This window comes from Coloeus monedula, assembly GCF_965178545.1.
Source record: "Coloeus monedula genome assembly, chromosome: 8".
Classification (NCBI taxonomy): Eukaryota; Metazoa; Chordata; class Aves; order Passeriformes; family Corvidae; genus Coloeus; species Coloeus monedula.
The window spans coordinates 10,010,620-10,033,872 of NC_138788.1; the positions used below are offsets into that span (position 1 = coordinate 10,010,620).

The window sequence follows — 23,253 nt, forward strand, 5'->3', positions numbered from 1 at the left end:
AAAAAAACCTTAGACTGATTGAAGGTCAGAAGAGATACTCTCACCTGTTTCACTGTTTTATAAAAGAACTTCTCATATACTCTGTTGACCTGATTCGTGTTGCCTTGTTTAGTTAGGGTAGAAACTTTTTCCACTAACACATTTCCCACTATTGAGAGAATTATATTATTCTTAGATTGGTAGGTGGTTATCTACTGGGAAAATATAACAGGAAGTATTTTCAGAAAAGCAGGTTTCAGAACACAGATTAAGGTAAAAGTTAATCATTCTGTACTACAGGCAACAGACAATAACAGATGAAACACTACTGTACAAACCAAAGCACTGATATGCTACCACATTCTGCAGTCCAAGTCCTTTTATAAGTTCAATCTTTCTTTTCATTGTCAAGCTCTGTTTGTTTCTCTTAATTAAAATCAACATAGTAAATAAGCATTTTATATCAAAAATTGAAAGAATGGGAGAAGAGAAACCTGTGTTAGAAGATTATATATACCATACCTTCTGCAGCAAAGACATTGAGGCACAAAAGACAGACAAACAAAAAGCCACAAAGTGCCAGGAGCTTCATGCTTCCAACTAGTCACGAGATGTTTCCAAGGAAGCTGAAGGAGTGTCCTGGTCTCCTCCAGCCCAACCTCACCTTTTTATAAGATGGAGCAAAAGGAATGTTATGTTCAGAATGGGTGGAGATTTGGCCTTTGTATTGCACTTCAATAGATGATAAGAAACAGCACTTCCTATTTCAAGAAGCAATTTACTCAGAATCAGGCAGCGCAGCGAGTCCCCTGCAAGTTACAGAGGAGCTTGGAGTATTAAAAGTATGCAGGGATGCTCTGAGGCAGAGTCCTTGTCCTGTGCTTCACTTTAGCCTCTCCAGGGGACCTGGTGTGCTTCTCTGCATGCTTGGAAGGGCAGAGAGCACAGCTGAACTGAGTCTGCATGGACAGTGATCGGGGCCTGAAAGGCAAACCAAACCCAGGTTGTTTCAATCAAAGAAATTGCCAGTGTGCTGCTAACATAATTAACAAGACAGCTGGCTAAGCAGCAGATTTCTGAGTTTATTATTAACTTCTCAGTATCTATTATATCTGAATAATTAAGTTATGGAGATTCCAGCTAACAGTTAAGATTAAGAAGTCATCAATTCAACATAGTATCAAGGTTCACAGAGTGTACTTTGAAAAAAAAAAAAAGTTCTTCAAGGAGGGAAAAACTACAGAGCAGAGTCTCTTAAAAAAGGCAAAAAGTTCAGGTTTGGCTACATCCAATTCTCACAGCTTAATCTGATAAGTTTTAATTCTCTAATAGCAGAATATGTTATAAGATATGTAGCCTTAAAAGGTGGGTGCAGTATCTGCAAGCCATCCAGACTTGGAATTACAGCAGGATAGAAGGCTTCATTCTGGTGCATATATATTGCCCCCACCCCCAATTTCAAAGGTTTCCTATTTCAGGTTTGGGATTTGGCTCATTTCTTGCACTGTATCAGCAGCCTTCCAAATTGGGTCGCCCCTTTATCTAACCAAATTTAACTCCAAAAGCTTATTTCTGCGGTCCTATGTTGTGAAGATTGCTAATGCCTGACAGCCTTTCTTGTTTGCCAAGGCTGGCGTCAGCAAGGTTCAAGAATCAGATCACTAACAAAATTTGCTACAAGATAGTACTATATTCAAAGTGCTTTAAGAAAGCCCTTCCTCACCACTGGCACACCTCACTTGTTCAGCCTGTAGTAAGGCCTTTAGTTCACATCTCTGCTGAGCATGCCAGGAAGGACTTTTTACAGTTCAGTCAATGCAGAGAAAAATGAATGACAACAGAGCAGCAATGTTGTTTTTATGATCTCAATGCCTTTTCCTGGTCTTAAAATCAAGAGTCATACACGGTTAGAAGGGGAAAAGGGATTTTACCTTGGTATTTATTTTAAGGATCCTTAGGTGCACACGTCCAGGTCATGTGCATCGAGATGCACCCAGCCAAGTGTATCCCCAAAGATTGGGTGTAACATTATAGATTTTACTAATGAGCAGATCTATCAAAGATTCCCCAATGAGAGGCTCAAGTGAGCCCCCCTCCCCAAGGAACCTTCCCCTGGATGGTTCTATCTTGGTTTACAGAATATGTTCTGGAGAGGACCTTGGGGTCTGGGGCACACTGATCCCTAGCTATGAAGCTTCTAAAATGTTGAGTCTCTCAGCTTGACAAACAAGTCTAAGAATGTAGGCAAAAAGCACTAGGAATACAAAAGTTGTAAAAAGGGATAACAGGGGTATAAAAGAAAAGGCAAAAAATCTTCATGCATCAATCTCAGGCTTCTTTTGAATATTGAAACATGTATGTGTGAGTCCTCATTTTGTACTTTTAAAGTCAACACTTTTGTTGGTTAACACAGAATCAAATAACATAAATCCCAACATAAACTGAGCATGTAAAATGGAGCTGGTCAGCCTACTCACAAAGGTTTGCAGAAGATCTGAAATGTCAATAAGGAACATGAAAGGGTTGGTAGGAGAGTAATTTTTCTGCAACATTCAATCAGCCTGAGTAGTGGTAGCACTGAAGCAAGTATCTCACTTGGTGACTACAGTATTTTATCTTCATTACACTTTCTGAGAAAGTTCTAGGCAAGCTCACATACTGGGGGAAGTGAGTGAATGGCTGTATGGGGCCTAGTTGCCCGCTGGGGTTAAACCACAACAATACCCAAATTATTTTTCATGTCTTTTTAGCCTTAACTTGGAGGATCACCTTCTCTTCCTGTGTGCATGATAAGAAATAAAAAAATGAATACAGAAAAGTAACCAGGTATGATGGGAGATGGACTCGCAAAACAGAACCTCATCACATGATGGCTACTGACATTTCCAACTATGCTCATTTAAACAAAAAAGTGCTGGAATGTTAAATGTACTACAGGTGCTGCCAACACCTACCTCAAATCTCCCCATCTTTCTTCTGCAGTATTTACAACATAATATTGGCAACTGAAGTATTTACAAAGACTTGTTTTTCTAAATATACATAACTGCACTGTAACTTTACCAATCACCCCAAGCAAGAGAACAGCATGTACCAACTGAATGCCCCACTTGCTTTCTGTGTGGAAGAGGCAGGCTCCTACTTGGTCTCCTGTTACAGCAATCCAAGCCTTCCAGCTACTGTGATGGGAAATGAGGCACACCTGTACAGTCATCACCGCACACCCAAAAACCCCAGAGAGGGGTTTCACTGGAACAAGAACAGATGCCTATTTTTTCAAGGACAGCATCTATTGGAGGGTTTGTGCTGGCTTACTGTCAGGCTTGTCTTGGAACGCAAAAAGAAAACCTGAAAACTTTCTAAAACTAAAATACTGTATGAATTTATCAATAGAAGTTATTGGGGTGAGGATATTGTAAGCAATTTATTTATTTTCACCAAGTGAGAGGTCTAGTTGCAAACCTTGAGAGATTCCTCTGAGTAGGTATTGGGGTCCATGCAATATGTCCTCCTTAGCAGTTTTGAGAGCAAACACAGCTGAGGAAGATTTTTTTTTCTCCTAAATGGAACACCTTCAGAAGAAATTTAAGTGCTTTATATCTTAAAATTTCAGACTGTAAAAGCTGATCAGTGCTGTGGCTGAACCCTCTAATTCTTAATGCTCTGTTTCATATGCTTCTATGAATGCTAACATTAAAGGAAAAGTTAAGCAAACTGAAAATGGAAGACTAGCAGCAATGACCTAGCATAATCTTTAGACTTGTCCTGAGATAAAAGTTTTTACCAAATAAGGTTGCAGAATATACAAAATAATAAGACAGAACTGTGTCAAGGGCGTGGCTGGAGACTGGAGATGGAATAAAAACACAGATTACTAAATAGCCTGCTAACCTGTGCCCTTAGAGGCTGTCAGCTGGAAGTCTGAGGCATCTGTATGATAGTCTTCTTTAAGGCATTGATTTTATGAAAGGAGCAATAGCTGCTGTACGTCTCTTCAGTGGAAAAAAGGCTGGGAAGGAAACTGAGTGCAGAGATATTTCTGTGTCATTCAGGCAAATAAGGGATGCATCCCGAGATTTGCATTATGTTTGCATTAATACCTGGTGTTCAAAAGCCACATAAGAGGCTCTCAAAATCTTAAAGAAAGCAGTTTGATTTCTTAACATTAAATTAAGGCATGATCCAGAGTCCCCTTTTGTGCTTGCCAAAAAGAAACTAGATAAACTCTTAAATTTGCAATCTTCATAAAGTCATTATTTCTGGAGCTGGTATGTTACTATAGCATTCATTAATATTTTTTAAAGGTCACGCCATTCTAAAAAGAATCTGCATTTTGTATAAGAAAATTTCTTTTAACCAGGTTGAAGCAGCTGTTTGCAACATAAGGAGAATAACACAGTTGGAGCAAATGGTCTTGTTAAATTTAGAGCTAAATGAAACTAACTTTTGAGCTGTGAGAAGGGAGGAAACATTAAGAATTTTCAGGATACAAAGTCAATTTAATCCAACATAGACAAGTTATGGTGAACCAACCTAGTTATCCAGGAGCATGTGCTGGCCTGTTTTTGAAGGAGGGAACATAGTGTAGAAATTGAAGGCTGTACTAGGAGTCTATATGAAAGACAGTAATGACAACATCTGCAATACATTAACTAACAAAGATCAGAATGAAGAGCGAGGTTATAATTTCTCCTAGCAGCTTATACTGAGCTGATAAAACACTTTTAAGACTGTCCTGGAACATGGTTTATAGCATCTTTGACACAGCTTTTTCAACAAGTGTCCTGACACTCCTCAGATTGTGCCTGCAAGTAAAAGCCTCTGCAGAGCTGCCAGCTGGTGTGTCTGTGAGTCTCGTGGGCTGTTCAGGGTGTAAGGCTCTCTGTGCTCACTCCATTCTCCTCACAGGTCACTGTCCTGGATAGTCCTATTAAAGTGGAACTTGCAGCTCTTCTTATTTTGCTTAGTTTTAACTTTTCTCCTGCTGGCAATGTGGTAAAGGTGGAACAACACATGCATCCCCTTTCCCCCTATTTACTTAATGTGGTCTCTCTCTAGCTTTTCAAAGTCTTAAATGTGATGAGGTTTATAGAGGTTGCTGTAGGCTCTTAAACAGCATAATGAAACGAGGCAAGGGTTCAGGCCAGAAACATTTACATTGGATGCAGTGCTCAGTGTGCCATGCATGATGGAAACCTTTCTTGTGGTAGCCCAGTCTTCTAGTTCAGGCAAGATGTGATTTAAGAGACTGTTTTTGACAGTTAATCTGCCAGAGCTCACACTTCCATGACAGGGTGATGAGAGGAGCTGTGTAACCTTCTCATTATGGAATGTAACCTTCTCATTATGGGGGCAGATCTGTTCCCACTGCATGTTACTTCCCCCAAAGTAGGGAAAAGACAGGCACCTAAGCAGGGAAGGTTATCCCTCTTGCCACTTACCATGGCTCTAAAGGATTCATCCTTGTTTCACTCCGCACTTTTTGCTTTCTCTTTCAGAAAGATGATAAAGGATATGCAGTCTATCTGGTCTTCTGTACAAAGTAACTAGTCTCATTGCCCAATGCTTAGTTCCAGAAAACTTGGTAAGAGGAAGTGAAGTGGTACACTGACAGATGTCTGGGCAGGCATCTCACTCTTCTTCCTGACTAGATAAGGTGTTTACTTCAGCTGGCAAGCCTCCAGAACAGAAAATACTGTGCAGATGTCAGCCCCTAGGCTTTTGGAAAGATCTTGAGATTGTTCTTAAAATTCATCTCTTTCTTAAAAACTTGAATAAGCCCTGTCTCTGCTATCTGATAGGAGGTGGTTGCACAGATAACAATGATAATAAATAAGTCTTTTGTCCTGATGCTGTTACCTGGCCATGTCACTTCTGGTTATTCTGTAGATTGTAGACATGCTAATCATTTAATACAAGCAACATTAGTTGGTAATAATGTCCAGAACTTGAACTAGGGAATGGAGAGGCTAAAGATCTTTCCATTTCTATAGGGGTATGAATCTCAACTTTTCTTCTTCCTGCCACGTCCTACAGAGAGGTATTTGAGGAGAACGTTCTATTGTTTATTCAGTGTCATCTTGCTAATCCCATGATCCAGTTTACTGAGCACCATTTCAATGCACTGAACACAGTCTGTCCCCCAAAGCATTTATGGTTACCTCAGTTGTACTTAATGTGACTAGGAAGGAGTAGAAGAAAAAAGACTTCATCATCAGCTGTTGGGGAAGATGAAACAGGAAAGCCTTATAAATATGATTGCCTGACAAAAGATTTTGGGAATATGAAAACTATAAGCGACATCGAAATGAAAGCCACCTTTGAGATACCAAGTCTTAGTTACTGAACAACTGGAAAACAATGGTATGGCCGACTGAAGGTAATCCCCTCTTGATTGAACAATACCCTCTGCTTGCAGGCAGGTCCAAGGGTCAGAGCAGACCCTACTAGCTCAGCAGAAGGGGTCCAAAGAGTAGTTTTTAGAAGTTAAGATGTAACACTCTATGGTAATATAAGAACTCTTATAGGCTGTATGTAAATGCTATAGGATTTGTATCTTGTATTAGATTGGTTAGTGACAATTAGAATATTCAGTACAGAAGATGATTTATTGTATTGTAACCAGGACTTCAGACACTCATGCTCTCTCTTACTATACACTCTTACTATACACTCTTACTGTAGACTCTTACTATTCTCTCTTTACTTACCTGCTTACTCTCTTGCTCTCTTGGGCCTGCTCAGAGCTGCCAGCTGCAGCTCTAAGCAGTGCCCCTGTACCCACGCCCTTTGCAATAAACCGCATGTTCCAAGATCTGACTACAGAGATCTCTCGTCACCATCCATCTCCACCCGTCACCATCCGTCTACGCCCGGTCCAGACTGAACACCCCTGATCCTACAATCAGCAATGGCTTACTTTTAGGTAGAAGTTTGATGGGACAGGAGAACTCTGCTGAAGCTTTTAAGAGACCAAGTTTTGTATGAATCCATCTGTTTATAAGCCATAAATGACAGAAGAGTGAGATTTTTGCGTTTCACATTAGCTGGGAGTTCTTCTCAAACCCTTGGGACTCAAATATAATTTGTAAACACGTGGAATTTTGTTTGCTAACATTGTCTTTGGCAGGAAGAGGAAATCTGATCAGTGGCTCTTGCTCCTACAAGTTCTTCAGAAGTCCTGAAGGAATGTAGTGCTACAAGACATGCAATTCACGTTTGGTTTTGCAGTTTGTTGGATTTTTTTAACTTACAGCATCATTTTTCTTAGAAAAGATGGTGATGGATGAGGACGTATTGCACTGCCTGGGAAGAAAAAAGTGATCCTCATCTTTGAGTGGACCATCACTACAGTCAGGAATAAGGTGAGTTGGTAGGGTCAGTAGATGTGCAACACCCTGTGTCCAGTCTAGGTGGGATGATGCAATGATTTTAGACTTGCACTCAATAAAGGAAGACCTGTAACTCCAAGGCCATTACTTTGATACATTATCATACCTCTGCTATCTCACCATTGCAGTGCTGCTGAGTTACTGTCTCAGAAGAAGTCTGGTACATCCATTGATACCCAGACCCCCACGCCATCTATAAAATGGGATAGTTAGTATTTTTCATGGGAGTTATATTTCCAGTTAAAATTTTTATTAAATTTCTCTGATAGTGGTTAGAAGCTTTTTGTTTTCTTCCCTATCCCACTTAAATTTTTTGTTGGCCAACCTTCCAAGAACATGCTGTCATGCTTTTTCTTTAAAGGAAACTGTGATAATTAAAAAAAACAGTTTCAGTAGTTCTTTTTGGTGTTCTTCACCAGCAAGAATACAAAATATAATTATGTAATACATAATGTATTACATGGTTGCTCATTCATACTAGGAAAAACAAACACCACTACATTGCAGTAAAGGCTTAACTCCTGTGTACAAGCTCATAAAAGAAATGCCTTACAGCAGTACTAAAGATTGATTCAGAAGCTTAATGATGTCTGCAGGAGCACACCTAATGGTGTCAAAACTGAGTGAAGGAATTATTCCTATTCATCATTGGCAAAGGAGAGGTGGTTAGATCCAACAGCCAGCACTCTCAGACGTGTTAGTTTTGTGTTTCAACAGTATCAGTTCTGTGTCTTATTTGGGAGAACAGGGCAGGTGAATGCTGGGCTGGTGCCTGATGTCACACCTTGTGCCACAAGGTCACATGCCTCAGCTACCCCTCCAGTGCCAGGTGACAGGTCTGAACAGCCACCCCCACTGTGGCTGCCAGACTGATGGATCATTTCCTGTGTTGCAAGAGTCTGTCTTGCTTTCCCCATCTCACTTTCTCACGATGACTAAAGGTCACCAAGACGGCTGAATATTGAAATAAAAATCCAGTTCTTAAATACTATGTTGAGGGGTTATTTAAATGAATTCCTCTTTTTTATTTCCAGATGGTCTATTCCAAAATTTGAAGTGAACTTATGGCAACAATTTCTAAATTCCAAGTTTGCTATAAACTGAAGTTCAAGGAAAATTACGCTACATTACTGAATTATTTTCAAATATTGAAGAGTTAAAAAAATTTTTTTTCTGCTCTTTAATGACAGCAAGAACAGGAAGGAATAATCTTCTTCTTGGGACCAATTCGAGTTGCATAAAGACACCAGGCATGACCTGTTACTGTGCTATAGGTGAACTGTTCTAAAGGTTTTATGAAAGTAGTGCGCATTGCCTGACAGCCTTCAGCAGCATTAGACGTGGGGCAAACTGGATGAAAATTGCAAAGCTAATTACATTAAATAATTTAATGAGGTGAGATCTAAACTTCATGTTGCATTCTGCTATGCAAACTTAAAATACGTGTCAGTAAGATCTGGCATTCTTAATTATACTAGCTGACTGTGAAGGACACTTTCTTATGAAAATAATTGGTTTATGTTCCTGATAAAATTCAAGTAAATGATTAAATATTATGTAGCCGCTTATTTAGATGATGATTTAAAAGGAGAATTACTTGAAACATCATGAAAATCCTTAGAAACCAGCTATAATCAGTAGCAAGGATCAGAATTTAATTAAATTGTGGACTAAACATAATGTTTATGCCTTTAATGTCCTTTGGCACACACAGTAAGGAATTGCTGTAAAAGGTGGGGAATTTTTAGCCAGAATCGATTTATGTCTCAATGAGTCATGCCTGGACCTGCAAGAAAGCCCAGTTTTATGACTGTAAGGTGTGCCAAGTGTCACTGACTGTAGTACTGGCTTTAGATTTTCATCTTCCATCAAATCAGAGCTGCCTTAATTAAGATAAAGCTTCGCTTTTGACTAAAGACTTCAAATGTAAAAGAACACCACTTTTTTTCCTTTTTTGGAGACCAACACTAGGAAAATACTGCTAGTGCTGTCATCTCATCCACAGAAGCCAAATCACACATTTCCACAAGATTGAGCACAAGTGATGCTCATGTTTCTTCAGGCACTATTTCTCAAAAGGTTCTTACATTTCCTGTTGGTCAGGTCACTTTCCATGCAAACACCTCCTGCAAGCAGTGTGTTGATTTCTACACCTCACTATTCCTAACAGTCCACAATCCCTCCCTTGGTTCATAGTCAACCTCTAAAACTTCAGCCTCAGAATGTAGACAAAAGGTCTTTTGTAACAAGCACAAATGTTCAAATTTTAAGACAGCTCCCTGCAGATTTCAGAATTTGAGGACAAGCACACTGCTGTGTTCAGCTACAGTAACAGTATTTATAAATTACAGGTATCAAATTGCTTAAAAAGATAAAACTCTCTGAACAGGCTACTTAAAACTGACATGATCCACCAGAGATTTCTTCCTTCTAAGGACTAAAGATGTCCCTCCAGCTGTAATAGTGCCAGGAACTAGACTGTGTTTATAATCTTTGGGCACAAAGGAGCTGCAACAAGGTTCTTCACAATCCACTCTTTCTTCCCTCTGTTTCAAGAGTCAAAAAATACTACAGTGTGTGACAGACATAAAAGCAGCATTGGCTGCAACAGTGGCCAACAGGTTACACCAACAGAACAATTTCAAGTATACTCACTATCTTCCAACTGGGGAAACACCCCCAAAAAGGTGCTAGCCAGTGAAACTGAGCATCATCTTTGCAGATTTTTTCACAGAAGAATATATACTCTCTTACAAAGGAGATTGTAACCATAACCAAAAAAATATTTGTACTACTCTTCACCAAGTTTTTAGTTGCAGAAAAAAGTATTTCTGTTAACACAGGGAAAGTCAAAGTAGTCAGCTTGTGAGGCTAGAATTTTATTGTTCATAGGTCAATACATAAACATAGCATATTTACCAGAAACTGAAAATCTGAGCTGTTGACATTAGGTCGAAATTTTCTTGGCCCAAGAACTCACCTTTTATTTCACCATATAGCAATAGAGTTTGCAAAGTATAAATTTTTTACTGTTAAACCAATTTCACTGTTAGGGAACATATCTTTTAGACCAAGTTTAACATATAAATTTGGAGAAGAGTTAAACAGACTAAAGCACACAACAATATGGCAAATTTATGATCCTGGGGTTTACAGCATGCCATCCTCAGTTCCCAGTTTCTGTGCCAATTGTACAAGCTTCCAAGAGACGACCACTAGGAGCTCTCCTGAAGGAGAGACCTTCATCCACAATACAGAAATTAAGCCACCAGAATAAAGACACAGCTATATTGCCATTCAACAGTTTTATACATCTAGTATCAAAATAAGCTAGCTATTATAGCCAGTCAACATTAAAGCAAGGAATTCTCATGTCTTTCTCCAGAAAGAGACTGAAGTTCATATGGGACAAATGCTGCATAGTTCCCACATCTTGTCTCCTTTAGACTTTTTGGTCAGCTAACCTGTCAAATCCAATGCATTTCCGACAACTACTTAAACCTTTCTGAAATTTCTGCCCAGGCCAAAGTCATGATTGCATTTAGTGCCATATGCAATTTATTCAGTTCTTCTGAAGATGTCACTGAAATAAACTTTATGAAACTTAACTGAAAATTGATGCATCTAAGCAACATCCCATGAAGTAGCTTGTGCCCCTATCTGCCAATGGGATATCAGTTCAAAAATGACTTTCTTTACTATGCAACAACAGTAAAAAAAAAAAAAAAAAAAAAAAAAAAGGAGTTGAACTGCCATCAAACCCATTAAAAAGCAAATAGGACTATTTTATTCATATATTAAAAATAATTTACTTTCCCAAAATAATGTAACAATTAGAAGCAATTCAGACTATTTTAAACATAGAGCTGGAAAGTGTTTGAAGAAAAACTAAAGACTGAATCACATTGCACTGAACCAATATGCTGAAATGCTTTAAAATTCTCACTTGGAGCATTACTGCTTTAACCATGAGTGTTTATTTAATATGTGCACTAGGTAGGTTGTCAATCAGTTGCAAAGGGGAGTCTCTGTTTACTTTTTCCTGCCACCTCCACCACCTGCAAGCATGGTGGCCACACGAATGAAGATGTTCAGTGTATCGGTGTAGATACCCATGCATCTAGGAAACAAGAAATCACAGTTAGTACTGTTTAACAGACAGAATTATTTGGTGTTTCACACCATTATACTTCATTTTAAGAGCCTGCATGAACCATCTGTAACAAAACCCAGCTATGACTGTCCTCAGTGCTTTGTATGTCAAAGAACACCTGTACTTTTTTCTACCACCTCTGCCAGCAACAGCTATTTACAGAAATCCTAACAGACAGTATACTGCTCTCATACAGGAGCCTCTGCTCTTATAATGAACTTTGATCTGTTTATCTCCAAGAATTTTGAAGAAGGTGGGTATAATTCTAAATTAATTAGACTAAAACAGAACCAAGGAGGTAAGAATTCACCTAGAATCAGACAGACATGTATACAAAAGTTACTTATTAGACTTGGTCTTTACTGAGAGTCAATCCTTCCTTCCCTATCTATCACACCATTGCAGCTTTTTTATTTAGTGCCAAAGACTAATAAATATTAAATGACTATGGAAAGGTTAACTTTTTTTTTCTCTCAACTGATGCTGACAGTTATTTTCAGAAAGCAGCTATAAATTCTGCCAGCAGTGCTTTAGAAAACAAAAATACTTTTTAGAATGTACTGCTGGAGGCATGTGACACCACACACTCAATTCTGTTTCTCACAACAATTTCAGTTTTAACTTTAGTAGCTATTTTCTAATTGTTGTTTTCAAACCCTGTGATTTTTCACATTTAACAGCAATACGCTTTTGAACAATACACAAAAGGCTATTTTTAAAGCATAGTTCAATCTAACGTGAGGGAAATTCTTACCCAGACACTGAGCTCAGCTGTGGTAAGAGAACACTTACGCATTGATGGGGTCGTATTTAGTCACTCCGTAAAAGGGCAGAGTTTCTGCCCGTTTGACCACCAGCTGTGTATCATAGAGCAGGAACATGCTGAAGAGCACCAGGCCACCATAGACTGCTACTGAATACAAGCCAGCGCCAAAAGCAGAGGTGGGAGGCAAGAACATGGATCCTGGAGAGGAATGCACAGTAGTGTTAAAGGTAACTGTGTTGTATCTGCTACTCTGAGTCAGGTCAAACTTCAGTCACTGGAGCACACATTTTTCAGTAAGCAATCAATTCTCACTTTGTGGTATGTTTTTGATACCAAGAGTTTTAGCATGCACACTGAAGATGTCACATACACAATGTGATCCAGTAATTTTGAACACCCTAGGGGAACTGTGTATTTTTCTTCAGGTGAAAGAACCTGTGACTACACCAATGCCTCAAAACACATGAAGGAAAACAAGTGGATCAAGAACCAAGATCACATTTACTGCCTTCCATACTGACTGGCAGTAACTAAAATACAAGGCACCGCTATCAGCCGTTTGTCAGATTAACATCTGCAAGAACCTTAACTTCACATTTGTTTTCAAGAACAAATATGACAGAGTATTTTCTGCTGTGCTGGAGTAGCAAGGACTATATTTAAGGCAAATCTTAACTATACAGACCAGCCTGCAACTAACTGTGAATTGCACCTTAGTAGCTTAACTGTAAAAACTACTTTGTATGACAGTATTGAAACAGTATCTTACCGATTGAAGAGGCAATAACAAAGCCTAAGCCTATGCCAAGTGGTCCTCCCATGTTCAGGAATTTTTCACTTGGAGCACACATGGCCACAGTTGAGAGCCCCCCGACGATTCCAGCAGTGTACCAGGCAGCTCTGATCAGCAGAGGACCCCCAAGGAAGGCCAGAGGAGCCACCACTGCACCCATGACACCTAGGCAAAGGAAAACAGAACACATATAACACTTGGAACACCAGATGCCAAACCCACTTGATTATTTCATCTCCAATCAGATGGCATGGCTCAAACTGATCCATGCACGACAAAACACCAATGCACTTGACTGTGCTCTTATCTAGAAGGGAGCACAATAAATTAGCAACCTTAAATTCCACTATGTACTTTCATTTAGCACTGGAATACTTCAGGGAGCTCATCTTGGGAAAAAACGACTAACAAAAGTCAACATACTGATTGTTTCAAAACAGAGCTGGTAAGAAGAGATACTTAGCACAGACTAATCAACTACAAAGTGGCATTAGGAGCATGGAACACTGAAAAGCAGGACAGATTTCTGATTCAACAACTGCTTAGGCAAGTAAGTAATTTTTTGCTAGAGTCTCGTAGGAAATGTCTATCTAGTCATTAATATCACATTAGGTTGTTTTACTTAATAACAATCACTAAAATAAACATAACTTCTTCTTGCCAGACATGTTAGCTCTGGAGAGGCAAATATGATTCCAGTGCCCAACATCCACATGTCTTTTCTGAACTACAAAATATTTCTGGCAAAAAAGTTTTGAAAAATGAGAGCCACTGTTACCTGAATTAGCTGTTGTTAGTGAGAAATTTATCTGTGCTCACAGTTTAAATACCTGAGGGACAGACATCTCAGAAGTAAACTGATACTAAAATATCTTTTTTTTTCTAGTCAGGTTTTCAAATACTTCCTATCCTGCACAGCTGAAGAATGGTTACTGTAGGCAAGAGTGCTTGCAGAAGCTGTAGTATTAGCAGGCAGTCACAAAACCAAAGCAGTTATGAAAACATCTAGTTCTACCCAATGTGGAGCATACATACATCAAATTTAACTTGAGCATGACTTTTAGATTATGAAAAACATTAGAGTTCTGTTAAGGACACTTAAGACATCTTTCCCTGACATTCAGGAGTTCTTGTTGATCTCTGAAAAATCTCAACTCTCCTATAGCAATATATAAAAATTTACTTTAAAGCCAAGGTTTTGTTAAAGCAAGCATCTGGTCACACTGAAGCACAGACAACTCTACAACAAACACTAAAACCACATACCTGAATGCATCATCCACGCTGCATGTTTAGCTACTGGATTACCTTCATAGGATATGGACCTGACCAACATTCCAGCACCAATCATAGCTGCAAAAGTTGCACCAATTGCCTGAAGAAACAGCATTACAGAGCTGAAGTTGGCATATGGACATATGGCCTCCATTCTAATCTCCTAGTGTAAAAGTCAACACTGGAATTCTGAAAACAGCAACCTAATCACAGTTGGGAGTATTCACTGATTTTACTCCTGTAAGGTTACAGTCAAATCTTTGCAGATCTTAGCTTGCAGTTATTTTCATTTTATTTTTACTCAGTTTTCTAGAAATCCAAATTTAATGGTTAAGTTGGCAACAATCTCTTGGCTGTGTAAAGTAAGAGAAGGAAAACCCATAGTTCTGCTCCTCACTCTCATTAAGGCACCTAAAATGTGTTAGCCTTCCTTCTTTTCTTGTATGTTTCTCCACCCAAAGCCAACACCTAGTTTACAGGCTTTTGCTACCAATGATTTTTTTAACCTCACTGCCTCTTCTTACCGATGATTTCAAGCAGAATCATCCAGCATCTACCAAACTGGTCAGAACTGTACAACTTTTATCACCAATGATGCTTTATAAATCTCCCTCAGTTATGTAGGTGTTGGCATTTAACTGTTATTGTTTCACTCCACTTAACACACTGAATATGTACTAAACCCACCAATGTTGTTTCCTCCCTGGCAAACAGGAGACAGCTTTCAAAGAGCTACATAGGAGAGCACAGGGAGGAGTAAGAATGCACAGGGACCTCCGTGCCTGTTTACAGACAGCAACAGAAACTGTGCCATTAGCTTTAGGTAGCTATTTCTAAGAGGTTCTTACTTCCATATATACAGCTGTTAAGGATAGCACAGCGGTTTTTTTGTCATGCAGTTTGTCTTTGACAAACCATCAAAGTAGTATAGAAAAAGGATGTTAGAATGTGACTAGAATCCAACTCTTACATCACAAAGTGTCATTAGGATACCTGAATAGTCTTTATGGATAAGGATGCTAATGCAGGGTAAAGTTTGCCTTACTTTCCACCAAGTAGTTTACATTTTGCATTTTTTTTATACCAACCATTACATTAGGGGGCATTTCTCAATAAATACTTCTGTTTTTATAACAAAGCTTACCAGCCAGGAGCCCTTTGTCATGAGGTTCATGAGTGCAGGAGATCTGCTCACTGCTGCAGCAGACAGAGCTGTCATGCCAATGCTGCCCGCAAAGTACATGTACGTAGACTGAATTCTGTCCTTCACATACTGTGGCCAAATACTGAAAAATAAGCAGTCATACAGAGCTGTGCAGTTACCAGGTTCAGGATGGAGAGCAGCTAAAAATACAATCAAGCTGTTAAATGCATTTGTAGCTATGGATATAAGGGAGATTTCATAATAGTGTGTCTAGCAACTTCTGCCACGAGTTTAAAATGGGGACTGAACTTGTCAATCTTGCTGGTTTAGTCTACTGTTAACTCAGTAGAAAATGATACATAATGCTAACTATAATTCAATTTGAAGGAAGAAGCATGCATTGAAAACAGAATAATGAATGCTTTTAACTACAGAAAAAAATCTCTTCTCACCAGAAGAGACTGGTGTTTAAATATAACAAACTGGTTTCAGGAAAAAGGTCTACAGAATATGTACGGGCACTAAGCAGCCTGCTGAGCAGCTCCCAAATTGCTGAGTCACAGTGCACATGATTATCTGACACCACAGGACACAAATGTCATTTTGAGAGCTCTAACAATAGCAACAGACCTGGACATGAGTTTGTGCAGTATCATTTGCTCACACTACAGACAAAAAGCTTCTCTGTTAACGCTAGATTTAAACATAGCGCACACATTTTTTCCCATTTCACTCTTTTGACCTGTTATTCAAACCTCGTGGAGAAAAAAAATTAGACACAGCTCTATGACAAGCTTCTCATAGACACAAGTAGCACACACAGTATAAATGCAGACAGCCACTTCCAAATACAAATGCAAAATAAAGTAAAACGTCTCCAACACACATTTCTCCCAAGCCCATGCTTATTACTACACATCTTTTAAGTCTAAGTATAGTTTTGCCATCAGCCAGGTTTTTTTTGACCAAAAAGCAATTCACCAAAATTTTAAGAACATGTTTGTCAAAGCTTGAGCCAAGATATTGTGTTTAATGAAAACTTTTTCCAACAGCTGTATTAAAGTTTAATGAGCAGTCTTACAGGAACACTGGGGAAACTGGTCTCAGCAATGCTTTTCAGAAGACCACACTTCCTTATCTGGAGCACACCTCGTAAGACAGATTCATATACTCTTTGTGTAAGATTTAGCAAAACAAACTCACTCAGGTTACTATCCATTTAAGGCCAAATAATTCTAATTTTGCTTTAAAAACCTGCAGAAACATAGGTAGGGGGGTCTTCTCTTCACAGCTTAGAAAAGCATAAGCTGAGTGTACACTGGGTGATAGCAGCTAAAGAAGAGACAGATAAAGAGGAGGAGATTTGCTTCATTAGAGAAGTAAGCCATCTTACTTACGCAGCTCTTTCAATAGCTCCAATCTCACTGGACATGCCCATCCCATAGTAGCCAAGGGCTCCCAGGCCAACAGCAGCCCCTCCAGCAACAATGAACTTCCCCAGGCGATCAGCTGTATAAAGAAATAAAAAATACACACTCTCATTTAGGCTTCTCCTTGGATAGTTAACGACATCCTCATGTGAATTTTGATTTATCTGCAAGAGCTGATCCATGTTAGTCTTTTTCTTAAAGCTCCACTTTAATTTCAAGTCAGTTTCAATGGTTTGAAGGAAACATGCCTTCGAGGAAGTTTTAAGTTAAGTTTCAAAAATTCTCAGTATTTAAAGCAGAGCTACTCAACCTTTAAGTGCAGTTTCTGCAGATGGCTCAAATGCTGCTTCTTTCACTTCCTGGCCGAGTTTTCCACGCCTTGCACCCGTTCTTACTCTGGTGGCATAACTCTGTTAAATTCAGAAATAACTTAAGAAATATATAATGAAATAAAATAGAAGATATTCTTATCAACTTACTTGCAACACATAAAATTGTCAATTAATCTTTTATTAATCTGTGCTTACTTTCATACATACGAAGCAACTGTGCTCAAGGAAAACAAGTGAACATTCAAGTTTAGGAATCTTAGTGAAAAAACATCCACATATTCTAGAAGTAGAGAACCAGTGTAGTGAATTCCAGAAGCTGGGATTTTCAGCCTGCATTTCTTCTACTCTAGTCCCACCATACTAAACGCTGCCACAAGCCTTTTTGTTAAATATGAAAACATAACCTTTACTTTTTTAGTTTGTAATAAAGTATTTTGTTTCCTATGTTAAAACACTCTTCATGCAAACACTTTAATGTAAAAAATATTCTTGCACAATACTTATACTATACAGACACTACAGCTGGAAAAGCAGCACAATATTTTTTGCTTTCAAGTCTAAGATGGATTTATAGAACAAACCTTGAATAAAGGCCTAGAAACTCAAGGTTTTTAAGGCTGACAGGCTCCAAGTAATTATAGTATTCTACTCAAAGTCTTAGTGAGTTGCAAGAGCAACACAGAATACAGTCATATTTAACTCCAAGAACAACTTTTGAAGTCTTCTGACAATTTTTTACAAGATTTTTTTAAACTAAAATTGCATCTGAGCAGCCAAGGACTCACATCAAGCTGTGAGTTTGTTTCAACACTAAAACACAAAACCTACAAGCATTACTCTCATCAGCCATTAGAGCACTACAGTTCAGGAGGTTTACCAGAGCCCTTCAGCGTGGTTGTGTTTAGCAACTAATGAAATCCAGCCCAATGCTAGAAAACTTACACAAAAACCCCTCAATGCACCTACAAGCTTAAAATGCTTAAGAGGAAAACACAAAGGAGGTGAAGAATTGCCACTAGCACTTCCATCACAGTGACAGAAGAGCAACAACAGCCCCTAATAGTTGTGAGTTGCAGGTCTGTGACTTCCTCTCTCAATGAAGAATAAACAGTGTCTCAGGATAACGACAGTCTGGTTTTTAAAAAAGTTGGTTAGACCTGTGATTGTCCTGCCATAGCTCAGAAATTGCTCTAACCTAGGTTACAGCTCTAAACACATATTGGGACTAAAACAATTGAAAAGTGTTTATCTTAATGTTATAGTTAAGACTCTAATTTGGGAACAGGGAGACAGGACAAGAATTTCTGTTCCTCCCACCTTACTTAGTAAGGCCTGTCCATCCCTAACTACCTCTTTTAAGCTCTTTTGCCCATTAATTTCCAAGACACAGGTCAGTCATTGGAACAGAAGATTTCACTTCAATTGCTCTAAAACCCCTGAGCAACATTCTTCCTTCAGTAAATTAGAGCAGGTACCTCAAACAAGCAGAAGGCTCATGCTCATTTACAGCAGGTACTCCATGCAAAGTGATTCTTTTGGCAATACACTCAACCCTTTACAATACGTGCAGTCAGGGCCATCAGAAAGAGAATTACCTTACCTGGCTAGGCTGCCACAGCCTGTGTGCTTTTATAGTGGAGCTCCTCAAGGCTGGGGGAGCCTGAGTAAGGGTGGGGCGGATAGTCTGGCATGGCAGTGCCCTCAGGCACACCAGCCTGGCAGCCAGCATGGTTGCTGAGATAACTTAACACACTGTGTTCCTGCAAATGCACAAGAAAATGTCGTTTACTGTTTTGTTACAGGGTTTTCAGACAAGGTACACTTACTACTCATTCTCAACTACAGTAAAAGTAGTAAAAAACCCCAAACAAACAAAACTTGGAGTAAAACCAGTATAACAGAAGGCAGAACCTTCTTAAATACACTATTTAACCTTGCTTTACCTGTGTGTTTCCCAGTTTCATCAGAGACTCCTCTCTCACAGTTTACTCAAAAAGAGGAGAACAGGCCACTTTTCATACATATGAATTAAATCAACACCCTTTACATACTTACATTTGAGTTGCTTTAGCAACTAACCTTCTTTTTGAGACACAACACTGCATGACTACTCTGCTCTCCAAACTTACTTAAACTCTATCTAAGCCTAAACCCAAATGAGCAAACAGCACAATATACGTGGTGGGAAAACACCTGGAGAGAGATTGTAAGCCATGCTTTAAAGAATCGGTTAGCTTTATGGGCACAGCATTCAGTCAGGGTCACAGCCCAGAACACAAGCTCAGGTCGTCCTGAGCAAAGAGAACAGTGACACCACTCAAGGGTAAATGGGCAGCACCAGCAGAACCAGCCTGTGTGTTCCACTGGGAGCACGAAAACTGCCAGCTCACTGCCACAAATGGTGCACGTAATACGAAACACCCCAAGGCCTTAGAGGCACGTGTACTTTAACTACAATTACACACAACCCCTGATCTCACAGAACACCCCAACTACCAGTGCCTTTTTTCAAACGACCGCTCATTCCTTACGTGTGCAGTGTCCAATAGAACCTAAGAGTATTCTAAAGAAAAGCAGATTCAAGCACGGGTGAGAAACAAGCACGCACAGCGCTGCTCAGCTCGCATTAATCACAGAAGAGCGACAGAGAACATAATCCGCCTGCTAGGAAGTCATTTTGCTCTGCGGCGCAGTTACGAAATGCTGCTTTTGTAACTGGAAGTAGTTTATGAGGTACATCCTGACTGTGCCACTAAACGCAGCTCTTCCACTGGGATGACACGGCCTGCAGGAACTGACAGGGCCAACTCAGTGATTGTAACTTTTCTGTCTGGAAACTAGTACTTAGAGCAAGGTAACTTCAAGCGCTTCGTCAAGAGCAAGGAGAGCAGAGACCCGAGAGCTAAAAACAGAACAACACTCCCACATATTAACTGGCAAACGCGTAACGTAGCGCTGCAGAGTCACTGCCGCACCACAGCACGCAGAAACCCCTCCCAGCCCCGGCAGGGCGGCGGCGGCCGGTGCCCGCCTCAGCCCGGACTAGGCCCTCTCCCGTTTTCAGCCCACGCCCGGCCAGCGGCTCCAGCCCCGCTCCAGCCCCGCTCCAGCCCCACCCCAGCCCCGCACCTGGCCCGAGCCGCCCCGCGCAGTCCCCGCGGCCTCCTGCGCGCTCGGCCCCGCTGCGCCCGGCCCCCGGCAGCGGAAGTGACGCCAGGCCGCCCCGCGCGCCCCCGCGACCGGCTCGCTCCCGCCACGTGACCCCGGGGCCCGCGGGCGCCATTGGCCGGCGGGGGCGGTGACGCGGCGCGCGGCGGCCATCTTTGGCCAGGGCAGCGAAGGTTCTGGAAGGCCGCGGTTGGCCGGGCCGGCAGGGGGCGCGCGCGCGCGGGGCCGGGGGTACGGGGATGGACGGGGGGGGCAGTGGGAGAGGAGCAGTGGAGCAGTGTACGGGTGTGAGAGAGTGAGAGGAGCAGTGTACGGGTGTGAGAGAGTGAGAGAGGAGCAGTGTACGGGTGTGAGAGTGAGAGAGGAGCAGTGTACGGGTGTGAGAGAGTGAGAGGAGCAGTGTACGGGTGTGAGAGAGTGAGAGAGGAGCAGTGTACGGGTGTGAGAGTGAGAGAGGAGCAGTGTACGGGTGTGAGAGAGTGAGAGAGCAGCAGTGTACGGGTGTGAGAGAGTGAGAGGAGCAGTGTACGGGTGTGAGAGTGAGAGAGGAGCAGTGTACGGGTGTGAGAGAGTGAGACAGGAGCAGTGTAGGGGTGTGAGAGAGTGAGAGAGGAGCAGTGTAGGGGTGTGAGAGAGTGAGAGAGGAGCAGTGTAGGGGTGTGAGAGAGTGAGAGGAGCAGTGTACGGGTGTGAGAGTGAGAGGAGCAGTGTACGGGTGTGAGAGAGTGAGAGGAGCAGTGTACGGGTGTGAGAGAGTGAGAGAGGAGCAGTGTACGGGTGTGAGAGAGTGAGAGAGGAGCAGTGTACGGGTGTGAGAGAGTGAGAGAGCAGCAGTGTACGGGTGTGAGAGAGTGAGAGGAGCAGTGTACGGGTGTGAGAGTGAGAGAGGAGCAGTGTACGGGTGTGAGAGAGTGAGACAGGAGCAGTGTACGGGTGTGAGAGAGTGAGACAGGAGCAGTGTACGGGTGTGAGAGTGAGACAGGAGCAGTGTACGGGTGTGAGAGAGTGAGACAGGAGCAGTGTACGGGTGTGAGAGAGTGAGACAGGAGCAGTGTACGGGTGTGAGAGAGTGAGACAGGAGCAGTGTACGGGTGTGAGAGAGTGAGACAGGAGCAGTGGAGCAGTGTACGGGTGTGACAGGGCAGTGAGAGAGGAGCAGTGTATGGGTGTGACACGGCAGGTGAGTGAGGAGCAGTGGAGCAGTGTATGGGTGTGACACGGCAGAGAGAGGAGCAGTGTATGGGTGTGACAGGGCAGTGAGACAGGAGCAGTCTATGGGTGTGACAGGGCAGTGAGTGAGGAGCAGTGTATGGGTGTGACAGGGCAGTGAGAGAGGAGCAGTGTATGGGTGTGACAGGGCAGTGAGAGGAGCAGTGGAGCAGTGTATGGGTGTGACACGGCAGTGAGAGGAGCAGTGGAGCAGTGTATGGGTGTGACACGGCAGGTGAGTGAGGAGCAGTGGAGCAGTGTATGGGTGTGACACGGCAGAGAGAGGAGCAGTGGAGCAGTGTATCGGTGTGACACGGCAGTGAGAGGAGCAGTGGAGCACTGTATCGGTGTGACACGGCAGGTGAGTGTTCCAGGAGTGCTACAGTGCCAGCTCGCTGACACTGCCTGCACCCAGCTCACGGCCTCCGCCACCTCTGCCACTCGCTGCGTGTGAATTTGTCCTTGCCAGTGTGTCAGAAAGCTCAGGACCTTGGCATTTCCTTCCCTTGCAGCACAGCACTCTAGAAGCGGGAGGTAAATCTCCCCCTCTGTAACCTCTCTTTGGAGATACACACTTCTCTTCCTTGTGGATATAGTACATGCTCTAAGGCTGGCGCTCACATGCCAGATGAGCACAAAATACAGGGCTGTGTACATAAATTACAGAAATGGACGATGCCGACTCTAATCCCAGCCTTGCAGGCGTGCTCCACAGCCCTTCCCAGGGCTAAGCATTCCCCTTTGGCCTAAACTGTTTCTCTACTGGCAGCTTCCTTCCAGCCTCTCTCCAAATAGAGCTCTGAGATTTTTTCCAAGTTTAAAACTAATCCTAAACTGAGCCTTAGGAAGGGCAGAGCAGCACTTCCCTGGACTATCAATTCCTCAAATTTATAGCAAATTTTACTTTGGGAGCCCTTTTCCAGCTCCACTCCAGCCACAGCTCTGTAGTTTCTTTCAGCCTTAACGCTAAATATGGCTGTGGTTCTTCACTGCCAAGTAAAACAGACTGTGAGAGTCTTTAGCAGGATCAAAGACAAATATAATAAAAAAGATGTGTTGAATACAGAATTAAGGCCAGAAATAGAGTAAGACAGATACGGTTTTGAGAATTGTGAGATTAACCTTTCTGTATCTCAGAGCCTTCTTGTTTAAACTATAAGAAAGGAAATACAGTGAGCTGCTAGTTCACAAAATGAAAGTCAAGATAAGAGAGATCAGATACGGAAGAGGTCTGAAAGTGCACCAGCATGTAAGATCTTGAAGAAGAATTTGAATTCAGAAGAATGAAGCAGAAGAATACATGACAGAAGGGTGAAAATTCCATCAGAGGGGGCCAAACCTACTGGGGTTTGAGATCTGATTCTTACTCTGACACTTGTTTGCTTTCTATTGGAGTAAGTGAAAATCCAGAGCTTTGCTGTCTATTGTATTGAGGTCTCCTACAATGCAAGAAAAAAAATGTCAGTTTCAGGCCATGAATATGTTGTTTATTTAGAGACTTGTAGTGCTTATTTCAGAGTTTGTAACACTCTATAATTGTTAGGTACTAAAGGATTCATTATAATAATTAATATTTAAATTTTTAATTAAGTTATTAATAGTAATAATTTATG

The 23,253-nt window shown here is 41.3% G+C and overlaps 1 protein-coding gene across 1 annotated transcript; it reads right to left on the minus strand.

Moving 5' to 3' along the window:
- Nucleotides 1–10,228: 10,228 nt before the first annotated feature.
- Nucleotides 10,229–20,504, minus strand: GHITM (growth hormone inducible transmembrane protein). The gene is made up of 9 exons (XM_082285957.1): nt 20,393–20,504; nt 18,864–19,023; nt 17,242–17,341; nt 16,899–17,010; nt 15,502–15,643; nt 14,349–14,457; nt 13,059–13,247; nt 12,316–12,487; nt 10,229–11,490 (listed from the first exon to the last, which is right to left on the minus strand). The coding sequence occupies exons 2-9, from the start codon at nt 18,990–18,992 to the stop codon at nt 11,403–11,405; spliced, it is 1,041 nt and encodes a 346-aa protein (XP_082142083.1). The 5' UTR covers nt 18,993–19,023; nt 20,393–20,504; the 3' UTR covers nt 10,229–11,402.
- Nucleotides 20,505–23,253: the final 2,749 nt, after the last annotated feature.

Excerpts from the sequence above, each read along its gene's own strand:
- GHITM (XM_082285957.1), bottom strand. The coding sequence starts at position 18,992 with ATGCTGGCTGCCAGGCTGGTGTGCCTGAGGGCACTGCCATGCCAGACT. Across the intron at positions 15,644-16,898 it reads GGAGCTATTGAAAGAGCTGC|TATTTGGCCACAGTATGTGA; the intron begins GTAAGTAAGATG and ends CTTATTTTTCAG. Across the intron at positions 11,491-12,315 it reads AAATACGACCCCATCAATGC|ATGCATGGGTATCTACACCG; the intron begins GTAAGTGTTCTC and ends CTTGTTTCCTAG.